The following is a 17,622-nucleotide window of genomic DNA, read 5'->3' as shown; positions in this document are numbered from 1 at the left end:
ATCTGTGTGTTGTAGTTTTTGCTTATTGTTTTAAAGAAAACTTTTTAAATTCAATATTACAAATTTAGGTGCCACAGCTAAAGAATTTTTTGAAAAATCCAAGCTGCCCCTTATTGAACTCTCAAAAATATGGTAAGTATCGATTAAATTAGTTTACCTAACATTCAGAAAGTTCTTAAATCTTTGTTGAAAACGAGCTACAAAATATTAAAGTTCTCAGATTACTCTTTTAATTTAAGGAAGAAAACCTTATAAAAGCTATTGAAAAATGTAATATTTAAAAAAAAAAAAATGTTTCTTTGCTTGAGAAAAGAGATAAAACAAAAGTTTAAAAAACACCATCAAGTTTTTCAGGCTATCAAACTGTTTATTATTATTTTAAATCTCAGCTTGCTTGTTAGTAGTTCATCTGATTTTTATGGTATTCTTTAGACACTTAAATCATAGTGTATGTTCCATTTTGGGTTTTTCTCTTTACTTCAGTTTTGACAAGATTGCTAAAAGTATCTTTAAAGGCATTGATTATGGAACATCCTGTATAAATAATCATTATTACTTGATTTTCATTGAAAGCTATTGTGATAGTTCTACACTATTTTTGTGTGTAGAGGATCACTTGTTTTGCTTGCCTTTGTGTTGTGCACCTCATGTTAGAGCTATTGAATTTAATTTCAGTTGACAAGACTTGTTATACTTATCATAACAAAATATGGGTTGGTATCTTTCCTTTTCTTTTAGTTGTCTTCAATATTAATGATGCTTTCAAAAATTCTCACTGCTGTATTCATAAATTTTACTTTTATTATCGTAAGATACATTACAATAGTCATTTCATCTCTTTCAGTTATATTTTTTCTTGTATTCTATTCTTATTCTATTTCATTTCTTGTATAGGGGTAATGAATTTAATTGCAAATAATTACTTCTTTTTTATTTGAATACTTTTTAATGGATCTGATTAGGTTCTGTTTAGTTATTCATTATGAAAGACCATTTATATTTATGGAGAGGTATTTTATTTCGTGTTAAGGTTATTTCCTTTCAATTTTGTTTTAAGATAAACCCAGCTTCTAAACCCAGGCTAAAAACTAATGAGAATTTACTATATTTTTAAGATTTCCCGTTATATTTTTTTTCTTCTTATTTTTGGAAAAGAAAAAAATTTTAATACATTTTTCTATGTACAGAAACTTCTATAGTACAGATATGTTACTTGTTCCAAAAATTTTTTTTATGTAGAAACCTTCTTTAGTTTAATTGCTTAAAACATTATTAAAAATAAGATAAGTGTAGGAAATAAAATGAAAATTACTGGGGTTTAACTTTTGCACAAAATTGCAGTTGTTTATTTTTCAATTTCATATAGTAATGTTACATCTGATATTAATATTTAAATTATTTGGCTAATAATTTTGTTTTATTTTATTAGAAAAGGATTAGAAATGATTAAATATCATTATGATTTCTTTTTAATTAAAGGAAATTAAAAAGCTAGGAAGAATTGCTAGCTAACTAAAGCTAGGAACATTGTAATGCCTAAAATGATATGACAGTCATGTAGCTCTCCTGTTGCCATCTTCATTGTAAATCTTTGATACCTTTTATTTATTTATTTTTTTTACCTTTTCAGTTGTTAATAAATATTGAAAATTGTGATACAATTTTTCAGGCAATTATCTGATGTTGATAAAGATGGTGCCCTTAGCATAGATGAATTTTGTACAGCCATGCATTTAGTGGTCCTCAGAAGAAATAACATAGAACTACCTGATGTTTTACCTCCTTCCCTTGTACCAAAAATAACTAAAACAGCTGAAGGTATGTGTTCTTGTTACTGTAACTTAATAGATATATTTACTAGTTATTCTTTAAATTTGTATATTGTTGTGTGCAGGTTTTTTTTTTTTTTTTTTTTTTTTTTTTTTTTTTTTTTTTGTCTAAGATAAGGGAAGAGTTTGAGGCGACATAATAAGCCATTTTTGTTCACATGAGCATTTTTGATGAGAAACACCAAAATTTCCATGAAGGTGAAAAGATGCAGACTTTTTCCTTAAGCAGTGCAAGGGATAAAAATAAGCAGTTGTATATGTAATTTGTGCCATAATACTAATACAATAGTACAGAAGATCGTTATACTTTTTAGCAAGTAATGTCATGTTTTTTTTAACTTAAAGATGTTAAGGCTATGACTTTAGTAAAATAATTTTGGTTATATATAAGAGTTAAGATATAATTATTTATAGTTTTTTTAAAATACTTGTTGCCAATTTTTATAATCTTAAACAGAATTGATGGAAATAGGAAATAAAAACTGTCAATTAATTTTCCCTTTTAATTAGTTATTACATAATTATATATATTAAACTTTTTAAAATAATCTAATAGATAATAATCTAATATGCAAATAATTTTAAAATGTTTATAATACAGTCTGAACTTGAAATTTGGACTAAGATCTGAATAACAGACATTTCTTTTCTACTTGTGATGAGAAAAAAGTCTATGCTGAAATTCGCATGTCGATATCATAATTGGAAAAAATCAATTTTAAATAATCAAATAGATTGAAATTTATAATAATAGCTGCTGAAAAGTAATAGACAAAACCATGTTATCTTCAATTAAATGGTTAAAATGATTGCTATCAACTTTAAAATATTAGAATTTTAAAATCATATAGATAAAGCGATCAGCAGAATCACAAGTATTATACAATTGTGTCAAAAAATTATTTCTCATGTGTCATAATATTATTGTACTATTAAAAATATGAGGATTTAAAAAAATATGTACCAATTTACTCCCCCCCCCCCCCCCGAAAAAAAGAGAAAATAAGAAGACATTTGATAAGATCTCATGTATTTATAGTTAAATTGTCATTTCAAAAAGTGATTTGGTATTCAAATGCTCAATTCGAAAATTACTTGTTATAATAATATCCTAATAAGAACATCAAAATCTTGTTTAGATTTAAAAAAAGAAAAAAGAAATGGAGGTCTATAGCTTTGACAGTTTTGATTTGTGTTAAGATATCGAAAACCCAGATCTTATAAATTATAGTTTGGCAATCTGGATTTTAGCTATTATACTGCAATGTAAACAAAAAGCTTTTTCAAAACCTGTAAATAATGTTTTTATCAAATTTTGTAGATCATAAACATAATTTTTTTTTTTGTATTTTTAAAAATATTAATATTCATTGAATTATATAATTATTGGTAATTCAAATTATTTAGACCAAAACTAATGGATTTTGTTTTTTTAGGTGATGTTAATATTCCAAATGCAACAACTACCACTGTGCAGCAACCTCAAAGCCAAATTGTTAATAGTCCAAAACAGGCTTCCCCATCAGAGCTTGTATCCCCTCAGAGCAAAGAAGTAAGTAAATGTTGGGATTAATTATTGAAATGCATAAAATTGAAAATCGTACACCTTAATAACTTTTTATCTAGTGATCAGATTTTCATGTACGAAAATGCAATTTTAACGATATAAGAAGCTAGCAATGATATATTAATTTACACAAAAATTTACTTTTCTCTGGATGAACATACCTTTTTTTCGACAAATTTGGAATTAATGAATCTCAAAATAAGGAATCTGCGTAATCTGAAGAATATGGTTCCAATAGTTTGATCAAGAAAGAGGTAGAAATTTTGGGCCAATCGCTTATTTCATAAAATCTTTGGATTTAATTAAGCAGAACATAAGTCTATCCACAATCATACACCATATCCAACAATGACCACTCACCTTGCCAAGTTTTTCTGGGCTTTATCTTTTGGTGGCCAGGGTAGGTGATTCGACAATACCTGAGCTAGCTGACTCTTGCCGAACTACCACACTTGAGCTGTTGTGGCTCAGAGGATAGAGCACTCCTCTCCGAATGAGGTGACCCAGGTTTGAGTGTTGGCTAGTTGATGTGAATTTTGCTTCCGGCTCGCACCAACCACAGTGTCAAGGTAAAATATCCTAGGCGGTGAACGAATCCATTTGCCATTGGGCTAACCGGGAGAGTTTTTCTTCCCATCTAAAGCAAGTGACAAAGCATTTTTTGTTATAAATAAACAAAAAAAACTGTTGCTTGGTTTCAAAACACTGTCTTATGCCTCTGTGTAAAAGCATGATAGTCTAAGTGCATCTATTTTAATTTTAAACTAAACATTTTAAAAAATAAAATTACTCATTAGCTTTAAAAATTGGCGAAACCGCAAGGAAATTTGGTACCCTGGTCTATAGTGTTAAAGAAGTTTAAAATTGTTAATATTATGTTTAATATGCCTCTAAGTTTTATGGTGATAGTAATTTTTTTAATGATATTTCTAGTGGACAAAATTCAATGACTCTCCCACAAGTTCCCTCTCTTCCCCAGGAATGAAACCAGTTAATTTTGATTTTTCTGCTGCTTCTGTTGAACAGGTACTTTTTAATTTTTTTACACACAATTTTTTTGATGTTTATTTGTACTGAAGCCACAAAATAGTAAATCATTTATCTATTGTCAGGATCCAAAGATTCTTCACCCTGTAGCATTACGATTATCACCTGAGAAACAAGTGGCCTATTCATCAACTTCTGAGAAAGAGCCAACAGGTTTGAGTGTTACAATTTATTACAACAATAAATAGAAATAGATTTCGATATGCGTAGGAATAAAATTGTGATTATTTTTTTTTTAATTTGGAGAAAAAGATAGTAATGAATATTTTCTTTTAACGATTATTTTAAAACATTCTTTTCGTGTGTAGATATACTATGGATTCATAATTTTTAAAAGAAATATATATTAAAAGAAGCAATTAATAATTTTGTACAACTTATAAATTAGCTTGTTACTCAGTTAAATAGCTTGTTACCCAAATATCATTTTAGGTAAAGACAGGTTTCTAGAAACCGAGGCACCTTATCTTTTTTTTCTTTTTCTTTTAATCTTATTTACTTTTGTTTCCAGCTCTCTTAAGTAGGAAGACTGAATTCATAGTTTTTAAAAGAAATATATTTAAATAAACTATTAATTATTTTGTACGGTTTGCAAATTATTGCAGTATAATATTCTTTTAATGCAAAAATCATTTCAGATAGCACAGGTTTCTAGAACCTGAGGCACCTTAGTGATTTTTTTAAAATCTTTTTTGTTTCCTATTTTTTCAGCCTTTGTATCTAGGAAAACTATGGATTCATAATTTAAAAAAAAAAATTTCTTTACTAGGCTATTATTTTTTTTTTTTTTTTTTGTATGACTTACAAGTTATTGCAGTCAAATAGCTTGTTACCCTAAAACAGCTCCAAGTAAACACAGGTTTCTATAACCTGAGGTATCTGAGTAATTTTTCGCCCTTTTATTTTGTTTGTTCATGCTTTTGTTTCTGCCATAGACAGAGTTTGATTTCATTAACCTCAGTATTTAATCTTATTTGTATTCAGTACAATATAGCTTCTTCCAGATTTGTGCCTTTAAACTTGACATTCAATTTTTAAAAATTATATTTTGCTTACAATCGTTATTTAATTAGTTAATAAAAATTAAATAAGTGAAGATAAGTAAACTATAGATTAATATATTTTTAAATTAAATTTACTAAAAAAAAACACTTGTTCAATATTACAATAATTAATAATGGTGTTTGTTTAGCTGAGTGCCTTAACATTAAACTTAATAAAATATGAGTAACTTTGCCAGCAAAAACAAAATTCAAATACTTATTATTATATCCTTATTTGTTTCAAGTTCCATTAGGAAAACCATCTAAAAGTAATGCATAAAATAATGCTATTAAAACTTTTAAATATTTTGTAAGTTATCTTTTAGCCTTTTGCAATGCTTATAATTTTCTAAACAAATTGTTTTTGTAGGGCCTAGTAGTACATCTCAATCATCTGAAGTTAATCCAGATTTAATGAATGGTCCTGTTCATTCTAGGTATGTTATCCATCAATTGATATATGAATATTGATTCTACTCTCTTGAATATTGACTCTACTGTTAACACCAAAAATCAGTTTGGATTATATTTTAATTGATATTGTTGCAAGTGTTTTTATGTCGGAAATGTGCTTGTGGTAATGTAGATTGTGTAGTAAAGAAAATTATGGTTCCAATTTATGTAATTCATATATCTTTACATAAATTTCCCATTAATTATAATTATTCTTTTAGATCACAATAAGCTCATTTTTTACATTATTTAAATTATCTCCTGATTGTTATTTTAATGGAAGTATCATACCTTAATAAATATTATTTTTCCAGAATTGATTTCAAAATAACCATTTCAGTTTTGGCAAATAATCAAATGTTATTTTTACTACCTAAACTATGTATTGAAGTATAATTTTTGTTTTAAAATAACCCTTTTAAAAAAATCTACTTTTAAATGTTAGAATTGTTTATTCTGCTGCCTATAAATGTCTTATTCTGTCTACAATAAAATATTTTACAGCTTTACAAAGATCCACTTAATTGATCTTCTTCATAATGCTTCACTGCATAACTTAGTAATATTCTGCCCATCACAAAAAATGGGTACTAAATGAAGTACAGTCGGGCCTGTTTATCTCAAATCTAAAAAGGAAAGGCAATAAAAATTTGAGATAAAGAGGTTTCGAGTTATACAGGTACTTTAAAAAATTTAATTTAATTAAGAAATTCTACTAAAAGTGCTTTAATTGTTTTAAATAGAAAAATACAGGCATTTCTGTAAGTTACATCTACATGCATCTATTTAATAATATCGCATACATCTATTTACTGATACCACATACATCTACTTACATACAAAAATTTTAACACTGAAAATAATTTTTGAAAGATTTTTGACGTCTAACCTTCTTTACTTCAATAATTCTTTCAAGGTTAGAAAGAGCAGCAAATCCGCCAAAGCCAATATTTTCCTAGGATTCATGAAAAGTTTGTAAGAGTTCTACAGCTTTTTCTGTTTCTTTCGCTCTCACTTTTGGTTCATCAATATGATTTTTAACTTCATCTGATATTCCTTTGACATTATCTATGATTGCCGCATCTGTCAATATTCTGCATGTTGCCAGGCAGTTGTCCTCGTGTAAAAATCTTCAAAATTAATTTCAACATTAAATCCCGATTTTATTGCATTCCATTCTTACAAATCTGCCACTGTATTTTCTGCATCAACAGTTTCTTCCTCTTTACTAATTCCTTCAACTTCTTGTTCATCATCTTCATAGCCATTTTAAAACCATTTTCGATAGTTTATAAAGCCACATTTTTTGAGGCATAGCAGTCATTCTCATAGCATCCAACACATTTATTTTTGGAAGAGAACTTTTTTCGATGATGGCATCTACAAGTTTGCATACCAGCTGTTTTCTATAGCTCCCTTTAAAACTCCTTATTATTTTTGATCGATTGGTTGCCATTTTTAAGTGAAAATAAAATAATGGAAAATACATTGATTTTTGATAGTAAATGTAGGGAATTTTTAAAATTTCGAGATATAGAGGTTTTCGAGATAAACTGTAGTACAAAAATTTCTAGGGGAAGGTAATTTGAGTAAAAATAATCCACTTTTCCACTTTCTTTATCCTTTGTCTAGCTCAAACTGGATACTGCACCAGTATCATTGAAAATAATAATGCAACTTCCCTTTGTTTAGTAATAATTTAGAAAATGATCAAAGTATTTCTCTTATCATAACTTTCTGAAAGTATTCAAGGTTTGTAGTCCTGATATTTATGAAAAAATGGTTTGGCCTGATTTTTATCTGTATTCTGTGTGTTATTCCTGTTTTTATGTGTGTTATTTCTGAATTTTATGTATGTTATTCCTGATTTTTATGTGTGTTCTTCCCATTTTCTACAAGTACGCAAGCGAATTTGAATGAGGAACAATATATTTTTAATTGATATCCATAGTTTTATTATAGAGTGCTCATCGTCGAAGTACGAACAAGTAACTATCATGGAAACTAAACATACGAAACATTAGCTATCTTTTACATGGGGATGACAACAAATTTAGATTCTTGACGTTTAACAATTAATTTGTCTCTTTAATCAAATTTTAAGAATTGTCGATTGTAATCAATAATAAAGTTATCATGTCTTAAGAATTTTTTGATAGTGAACTGAGAGTTCATTCTTTAAATTACTTTTGTATAAATATGATAAGCTGCATGTTCATAATGTTTTGTTTTGAGATAATTGAAATTAAATTTTAAAATTATTTCATAAAAGAAGTTTTGAATCTGTTTACAAATTTTAATTAAATATTTGCTCGAGGGAATATTACGAATAATTTTATTTAATTTTAACAGAACAAAAAAGTATTTTATCTTAAACTATTATTATTTGTTCAATGCTTTATTGATAAAATTTTACTTGGAAGCTGTTAAAACTTTCTGTTTTAAACAAAGTAATTCTGTAAATAAAAATAGTATATTTTATTATCCTTTTGTGATTAAATTTGCCTTTATCATACTTAAATTGAGCAAATTATACTGTTTGTTACAAATGTTTACCCTTTTTAAAAGTCTTCTCTCAATATTCTGTTTCAGTAGTTTAAAAATGTTCTGATTTTTCCTTGGCTCAGTGCAAAGTCTAGTATTGGCTTGATAGTGATGCCAAGTAACCAGTGCAAATTTTTAAAAATATATATATGTTATTAGTAGTCTATAAAATGACTGTTTAGTTATCAAGAGTTAAATGTTTTGTATATAGCAATTAATTTACTTAAAAATTTCTTATATTTCGTTTTTTTTTTTTTTTTTTGATGTTATACTTCTTTGTTTGTAAAATGACGGTATTAGATATGACATCATAAAAAATTGTTTTGTAATTCCAAAGTTTTCTTTCATTTCTTTGAATTCATTTTTTGCTTATCTTAGCTGTCATAGAGAAATTAGGAGAAGGTAAATTATGTATATGTATAGATATTTTTTTATGTAGAATTCCTTTTTACTTTAGTACCTTTCCCATTAGATTCATCGTTATAAACTTATTTATTGTAGAAGATAAATTATGTTTTTTATTTTATTTTTTTTTATCTCGAATTCATTTTTATTTTGGTACCCTTCCCATTAGATCCATCTCTATAGACATATTCATAGAAGGTGAATTAGCATTATTATTTTTTCATGTAGAGTTCCTTTTTATCTTGGTACCTATCCCTTTAGAGTCATAGTTATTAACTTATAGTAGAAGGTAAATTATGTATTTTATGTAGAATTCCTTTTTATCTTGGTACCTATCCCTTTAGAGTCATAGTTATTAACTTATAGTAGAAGGTAAATTATGTATTTTATGTAGAATTCCTTTTTATTTTAGTATTTTTTCCATTCCATTTATCTTTTTAAACTTATAGTAGAAGGTAAATTATGATTTTTTTTTTTAATGTAGCATTCTTTGTTTTTTATCTTGGTACCTATTTCAATATATTCATTGTTATAAGCTTATTCAGAGTAGAAGGTAAGTTATATATTTTTTTATGTAAAATCCTTTTGAACCTAGTACCTTTCAATTAGATTCATCGATATAATTAACTTATTTATTCCTAGAAATAGGACAGTAAAAGTTTTAAAAGTATTTTTTCTATAATCATTTTTTATCAACAATATTAGTTCTACTATTGTTAGATTAACATTAATGTCTAATATTTTATTTCTGTAGTTTTTTTGTTGTTTTAATCTTAAAGGCTTTGTTTTTATTGTTGATCATACTAGAAGAAATTAATTTGCAATGTATTGAATTTACATTGCCTTCCGCTACCTAGCTCTTGATTTCAAAATCTGATACCATATCATTATCTGTTTTGCTTAATCATGAATATGTAATCTAGTCTATATGTTTTTTATTACAGGTGCTTTTATTATTTACAGTATTTGACTTATAGTTTTAAATTTATCGTAAATGTCCCATTAAAGATTCTTACTTGAATTGATCTGTACAACTATAATGATTGTAATCTTCCAACTGTTTGTCCTCTATCATTTGTTTCCTTGTTCTTTTCATTTTACATCAAATTTAGTTTCTAGGGTGTTAAGTTTTGTTACATTGATTGCATACATTTTTTTACTTTTCATTTTACCCACTTTCCCCCACCTGACTCTTGTGCTTATAGAGTGAACCTTTAAAATTTGCTTTAAAAGAACTTAAGGCATTATGTATGTATGTATGTATATATGTATGTATATATATATATATATATATATATATATATATATATATATATATATATATATATATATATATATATATATATATATATATATATATATATATATATATATATATATATATATATATATATATATTTTAAATTTTGTATCAAAGGGTGATTTAATACTTTAAAATGAAGTATGTTAGTGTTTAAAAGCAGAAAAAAATTAGTATTTGAATTTTTGTGGTGTTTTTCTCAGCTCACTCTTTGTGTCTATTTTTAATCATTAGCTAAGAATTTAATCTTCTTCGTTTTAGCTCATTTTCTGGAACTAGCAGTGAGCCCTCCAAATCTTTAGTTGCCTCATCAAGTACTACTACTACAGCATCCAATCTTCCTCAGGGACCTAAGAAAGAACCACCTCCTCCTCCACCCCCAAGACCCAAGCATAATCATATCAGAAGTTCCTCATTAGATTTAAATAAATTAGGTATTTATTATTATGATTCATATTTTTTGATGCCTAGCAAATTTGACATGAAATTCAAAGATGTTCTTAAATGGTTCTAACAGAAGGAAATCATTAAAATATTTTTAATCCCATACATTTTATTAATAAATTTTTTTTTTTGAAACCTTAGTCTTAAATAATATGTAAATTGTGAAAAAAAATTGAAAATAATGGGGAATGATGTGCTCTAATTAAATATTCAAGTTATAATTCTACTGTGTTTGCTTTGTACAATTTATTTGTTAGTTATAATAATCTGTTTTATAAAATGGCAGTTATTCACAAATGTAATTTCTGTTTTGATATTAACCCCTCTCTTTTAATATTTATTTCTCAGAAATTGATAGAATAGTGAAATTACTTTTTAAAATTGTTTTAGCTAACACACTTTATCTCAAAAGATTTTTTGTTTTACTCTAACAATAGATTTTAATAAACTTTTTTATTTATCTTATGCTGAGTAGGACTGGGCTTTATACCGATGTAAGACAATATATCGATTTAACTCCAACATCGTAATACCGATTTATCCATTTCATCTTCAACAAAATTCCGGAGTGAGCATTTCGACTCTACTAAATCGATTTATTCATGAGAGCAAACGCTAAATCGACGTTGCTCTTTCCGATGTAGTGAAACACCGGTTTAATCATTGCGAGAATGTACAGAACAGAGTCCAATCTGCTGTAGCATAAGGGAAAGATTCAAGGCCAACTATCAACTCATTCTCCCGGTAACACGTGCGTTCAACTTCTTTGGCTATTTGCCAAAATCACATCTGGTGCAGGGGTTGGTATAGTTAAATCGGAATGGGCTATTGAATCTCTTCATTCAAAACTAATTCACTAGGTTATATCGATATTTGGCGGTTGAAAAAAAACTCCGATATAGCAGGGATCGGTGCAGTTGAATCTCCTCATTCAGATTTCAAGTTTATATCGATATTTGCGGAAGATTTTTTGCCACCAAGTGAATGTGATTGTCTTCTCTTTAGAATTCCGATTTTAGGATATCTTGCTCGTGCAGGAGGGAAAATTCCCATCTTCAATTTTACATATCCTGATTTCTGAAATAGGTGTTATATTTTTTCTCTTTTGCATTGAGAATTTTGTTTTTAAACTAATCATTTCAAACTATTTAAAGAAATTTCTTACAAATATAGCGTTAAAAAATTAATATTTCTCAAATATTATATATAAAATCCTTATTAAAAATATTTATTACATAATTGAGAGATTTATCTTTTATGGCACATGAATTACGGGGTAATTTTTGTATCGTTCGCTACCTGCTTGCTCGCACTAACTGAAAACGCCAAATAAAATTGGTGTATTGATTTACTTAAAATAAATTGTTAAAAAATATTTAGTGACTTGCCCGGAAGGAGTTAACGAGTTTCACCTTTCGAATTAAACTCTTCCTGTGATGTTTTTATTTATTATCATTTTGCAGTGTCTCGCGTGTGTAATACTCGTATAAAATTTAGAGATTTGTCTTTTTTAAGGCACATGCATTATGGAGTTTCTTTCCGTAATATCTTTAAATATCTTACCGGGGTTTCTTTCAGCGTGTATGTTACATTAATTCTTTCGGTACCGTTCGGTTTCTGTTTGCTCGCGCTAACTGAAGTCGCTAAATAAAATTGGTGTTTTGTTTTAATTGGAATAAATTGTAAAAAAACGTTTAGGAAATTTACTAATTTTATCTTTCTTAACTGCCTTTTTTTGTGATCTTTTTAATTATTATTATTCTTTTTCGTAAATTTCTCGCGTGTTTTTTATAAATGTTGGGAGATTTATCTTTTTATGGCGCATTACGGGGCTATTTCCATATCGTTTGGAAATAGGCCCATAATGCATGCGCAGTTAAAAGATTTCACCTTTCGAATAAGACGTGTATCGTGATGTTTTTTTTTTTTTTTTTTAAATTTATTATTATTTTTTTGTAGTTTCTCGCGTGCATAATATTAAGTTTAGAGATTTATCTTTTTAAGGCACGTGCATTACGGGTCTATTTTCGTATTGTTCGGTACCTGTTTTCTTGCGTCAACTGAAATTGCAGTTTTGTTTTACTTGGAATCAATTGTAAAAAAATATTAAAAGGGGAAGTTAACGAGTTTTAACTTTCAAATTAGCCTTTTTTTTTGTGGTGTTTTTATTTAGTTTCTTGCGTGCTGCTGCCGGAAGTCACCGATGCTTAGCGATTACTTTGGAGCTGATAAGGAAAATCTTACCTTACACGTATTTTGCTAAAAAATTAAATTTGGAACAAAAGGAAATTGCATCTTATTACTGGTATACTTCTTTTTTGTCATTGCCGGGAAAGGGGGGGGGTGAATCTATCACTAAATCTGTTCACTTCATTAAATTTTAAATTCTGTGTCCCAAACACATAATTGCTGTTTTGGTAACTAGAGAAAATTGCACCCTCCTTTTTCAGAAAAAATCATTTAGTTGAAACAAACAGATAGCAATGAACATAAGTAAAAAAAAAAAAAAAATGTTTATATTTTTGTGAAAATACATGCTATTTCTGTTGAAATTCATCCAAACTTTTTTATCAAAGCTATAACATGTTGTAGAAGTTAAAAACATTTACAGTTTTTGATTATACTGGTTGTTCAAAAATATTTTTTTCCTTTTTTTCGTCGTTGGCGATGCTGAATACTAAATAAAATCTTTATTATTATTATTAAAATTACTTTGGAAATAATAAAAAGTCTGAATACCATTTAAAGTTCTCCAGCACTATATTCCTGATACTTTTAAAAATTGTCCACTTACTACAAATTATAAGTAGTAATACCAGGGATCTGTCCAGGCCGAATTTACTACCGTTTAGAGGTACCTTCACAAATTAAATTTTAGGTAAAACGGTAGTTTCACAAATTCAACTTTGGAAAAAGTAGGTACCTTTCAGAAAAACCTAGACAGACCCCTGAATACACTTCATAAAATCAAGTAAGATAGTTTGATTCATTGCTTAGAAAAAAAATACGAATTTCAAATTTTGAATATATATTATATAGTATTGCTAATATAGTATAAAATAGGGCTAAATGAAGATCCCTTGGCATGGTGGAAGTTGCATGAAGCATCATTTCCAGCTTTGAAAATTATAGCCAAAAAATATTTGGCAGTTCAAGGAACAAGTGTGCCATCAGAGAGGGTATTCAGCAGTGGAGGCCTTGTTATAACAAAGAATAGGACATCTTTGTCACCGAAAAATGCAGAGACGCAAGTGTTTTTGACACAAAATAGAAATTTTTATTAATTGTGTTTTTACAATAATAAAATTGAAAGGTTTTCAATGTTGCAGTTTTATTTTATTGTGAAACATTTAAAAATATTACTTCTTTTAAAAATTCATTCATATATTATGTTATTTCTTATTTTGTATTTGCAAAAGAAAAAGGTAAACAATATTCTCCAATACCTTTAGTGAAAAGTTACAGAGTAAAATTAGTAAATTGTAGTATTTAAATAAGCTTTTGAATATCTGCAAAAAATTATTCATAATCAGAACAACTTTGTCAAAATTTCTGTGGACTAGGAGTTGACTGTAAGTGAGTTAAGAAAAAAACAACAATACATTTGAATAGAGTGGATTTATTTCTTAGTTTTGTCGTTTAGATTGTTAAATCGATATAACCTAATATCGTGATATAAAAGGGTTGATTATATCGATTTAAGAAATTTCTATATCGTCCAGCCCTAATGCTGAGTTGTATTGGTTTTCAAGCTTTGTTTACTTAAGGTGCATAATAAATTTTTTGTGTTTTATATTTTGTATGTTGTTGTGTGATCTAAGAACTAAAATGAAAGGTTAATTATCAGTGATACTAAAAATTATGATTTTAGGTAAAACAGTACCACATTTTCTAGGTACTCCACCTGCGGTTCCGCCTCGAGTTTCTCCTAGTGGAGTAAGTATTAATTATTTATTTATGTCTCTAACTCTTTTCTTATAAGAATCTAACCAATAAAAAAAATCAAAACTTTATGAAACCTTTTACTTAAACTTAATAATTTGTATTCATTATGAAAGTTATATGGACACTAAGACAAAACTAATAACAATGCAATAAAAATTGTGCTTTACATTTTTTTTAGTGCCCTCATAAAGTTTAAGAAGCTTTTATTTTAATTTATTTTATAACTATGGTTGAACAGCCATTCAGGGTTTTCGACTCCGTAACCTTGTAATTTTGAACCCAATCCAGAAGACAAGTGAACTCCAGGATCAGTATCCCCAGAGGTATTGATTTTTTTAATGTGAACTTGGAAGACTTTGTGATCCCAACAGATTTAACATGCACCGGTCACCATTTAATGCACGGGGATTCTCAGGCCGGCTGGTTTCAAACTCCCGTTCTCTTGACCGCGGGGCCAAAGCCCAACTAACCAGGCTATCCCGGCCCTCAAGAGGCTTGCATTGTCAATACTGGTGCTACTGTCATAAACATGTTCTTTTTTCTTTCTTTTTACTTGCATTTCATTAATTACGTAGGCTGATTTTAAACAGCTGCTTAGCTTTAACAAAATATTTGTTATTAGCAAACTTTATAAATGTTCTTAAAATCTTGAGAAGATTCTCAATTTATTAAGTTGACTAAAAAACTCTGAAAAATCCTATTTTTTTTTTTTTTTAGTTTTTAATTTTATTTATTTATTTTTTGAGGTCAGGTCTTAAAACTATCAATTGAAAACTTTCTAGCTAAAATAAAACTATCCCACTTACATACACCATGTGTACAATATACAATAAAACAAATAGCAAGTGTTCTATTTAAGAAGCATTGAAGCACTTGATTCAAAAAATGTCCTTTCCTCTAATCAAATACCATACACTTGTAGATCATATTTCTCTCAGTTTGAGTAGGAGGTTAAATTTCCTTTATCTTAAATCATATGAACATGCAATTCCATCTTGTGAATAAATTATAGTCTTTAAAGCTTTTCTAAATACTCATAAATATCTGACGGCCAGGAGTGAGTGATAAATCGCTCACCACCACTTTGATCAGCCTACAAGGGTGTGTGGTATCGGTCCTCGTTAAACTGTTCTACCGTAAAGCACTTGACTTCGCACACATGTCTATGGGCTTCAAAAGCAGGGAAGCCATTCCCTCTACAGAGGGAGTGGCTATGTTTGTCCCTATACATATGTATATATATATATATATTATTTTTAATGTTGTTGTTGTTGCTTATCCCCTTGGTCTAGAGCCCTAGACCAAATCCAGAAGATCATGTCGCATCAGCAAGTCATAGACAGTCTCTCCATCACTCATCAGTTGCCTCACAGAGTCACCAATGCAATCCAATGAGTTGAAGAAGCGATGGCCGAGCAATGACAATAGGCATAAGTCTTTTCTTTCGCTTTGAAGATCAAACACTTTATATGGCCAGTCCTAAGTCTTGACAAAGCTGTTAGAGCAAATCTAGGACAAGGGAAATCTGGGGCATTTGGCGGCATACCAATCATGATCTGGTGGTTTTTTAATGTAATAGGTACGAGATGAAATTGAAAAAAGAAAAAAAAGACTTGGGCAGACCAAAAATTAAAGAACAGGATCAAAACGTCCTTTAGGAGTATTTGGGAGCTCTGAAATTTTAAATTTTTTATTCCTTGTAACTCCTTGTACATTTTTCTATTTACCTTCATTACTTTATGTTTCTAAATACTATACTTTCTGTGCAGCTAAACAAATTTTTTTTTATTAATCTGATTAAAAATTGCTATAAACTTCAAATACTTTTTTTTTATCTACAGGCTACACCTCATAAGTCCTCTGTTCACTCGGATGAACACAAGACTGACGCTGTAGAATTTGCAGACTTTGCCAATTTTGATGAATGTGATAATGCTAATTTACATTTGAAGGTACTAAATCTTGTCTTGACAAAAAATTTTACTAAGTAGTCTTGTTAGTAGTCCATAGTTTTGAATTAACTATAAATCATATTTTTAGTCTGGAGCTTTTGAAATTTATAAAAAGCCATCATCCATATCACAGGATGGTAAGTGTTTTAGAAATAATTACTTTTCAAGTTTAATTAATATGGTTCATAACTTATCTATAAAAAAAATTCGATAATATTTATAATAATAGAAATATTGCAAGGTATATATTATTGTGTGTTCAACTATACCTCACTGTTATTTTAATGAAAACTTTGCTAGAAATTCTATGGATTTAAGTTTATAATTTATGGTACATAAAATAATTTTTTACTTTAATTCAATTTCTGCTATTTAAACCAATAACAGTTTTAGTGTGTGTTATTTAAAACAAAGTTTGCTTTATGTAAAGAAAACAATCATACTCTTTTTTTTTTTTTTTAATTTTTTTTTTAGGATTAAATTCTAACTGCAATAATTATAATGTTAGCAGCACCATATAATTTATAGAATTGCTAAACTATGCAACATTTATAAGTTGACTGGGTATTTAGTAATATGTAATTCATTTACTAGTATTGCCCTTGTTATTCTAAAATTTTAGTTTCAATTATTTCAGCTTTCAGTCTTAAAATTGACTTTATTATTGTTCTTTATTTTAACTACTTACTTACAATTGTTATATTTATTGAAGAAAAACAATAAATTTCTTTCAGGATTACAAACAATTACTGATTCAAGAGTCTTCTTGTTAGATCAGGTACTTTTTTGTTTATTTATAAATAAAACTGTTTAAATTAAACTTATCAGCATTGAATAATATAAAATAATTTTTAGCTCTAGAATTAGGATTTTAACATGAAATAAATACATATAATTAAATAATATGTATTTCAGTGTTCTAATCTGTTTTCATTCTATAAAATCATGTTTCTGTGATGTAAAATTATAAGTTTGTTTTATGGAAACATTTTTAAAATTATTTTTGGTAGAAGCTTGTTAAAATATATATGTTATTGCAGTTTAACTAGTTTAGCTTTATCAAAAGTTTTTAAAAATTAAAATTAACTGTGCT

The 17,622-nt window shown here is 27.8% G+C and overlaps 1 protein-coding gene across 2 annotated transcripts in view; it reads left to right on the top strand.

Annotated features, from left to right (window-relative positions):
- Positions 1–17,622, top strand: part of Reps (RALBP1 associated Eps domain containing) — a 31,939-nt gene that overhangs the window by 8,578 nt on the left and 5,739 nt on the right. The window contains exons 6-16 of one of the 2 annotated variants that reach the window (XM_043055557.3): positions 69–132; positions 1,670–1,818; positions 3,266–3,381; positions 4,330–4,422; positions 4,509–4,596; positions 5,857–5,923; positions 10,450–10,622; positions 14,528–14,568; positions 16,419–16,529; positions 16,618–16,666; positions 17,264–17,307. In XM_043055557.3, coding sequence (XP_042911491.2) covers positions 69–132; positions 1,670–1,818; positions 3,266–3,381; positions 4,330–4,422; positions 4,509–4,596; positions 5,857–5,923; positions 10,450–10,622; positions 14,528–14,568; positions 16,419–16,529; positions 16,618–16,666; positions 17,264–17,307 — 995 coding nt within the window. Of the gene's footprint in view, positions 1–68; positions 133–1,669; positions 1,819–3,265; positions 3,382–4,329; positions 4,423–4,508; positions 4,597–5,856; positions 5,924–10,449; positions 10,623–14,503; positions 14,569–16,418; positions 16,530–16,617; positions 16,667–17,263; positions 17,308–17,622 lie in introns of both variants that reach the window. The other variant, XM_043055548.3, reaches the window with a different exon arrangement.

Source organism: Parasteatoda tepidariorum, chromosome 10, assembly GCF_982258835.1.
Source record: "Parasteatoda tepidariorum strain Cologne lab strain chromosome 10, Ptep-v5.0, whole genome shotgun sequence".
Classification (NCBI taxonomy): Eukaryota; Metazoa; Arthropoda; class Arachnida; order Araneae; family Theridiidae; genus Parasteatoda; species Parasteatoda tepidariorum.
Note: the sequence above shows the minus strand (reverse complement) of the source record. Positions and strands in the feature narration are given on the sequence as shown.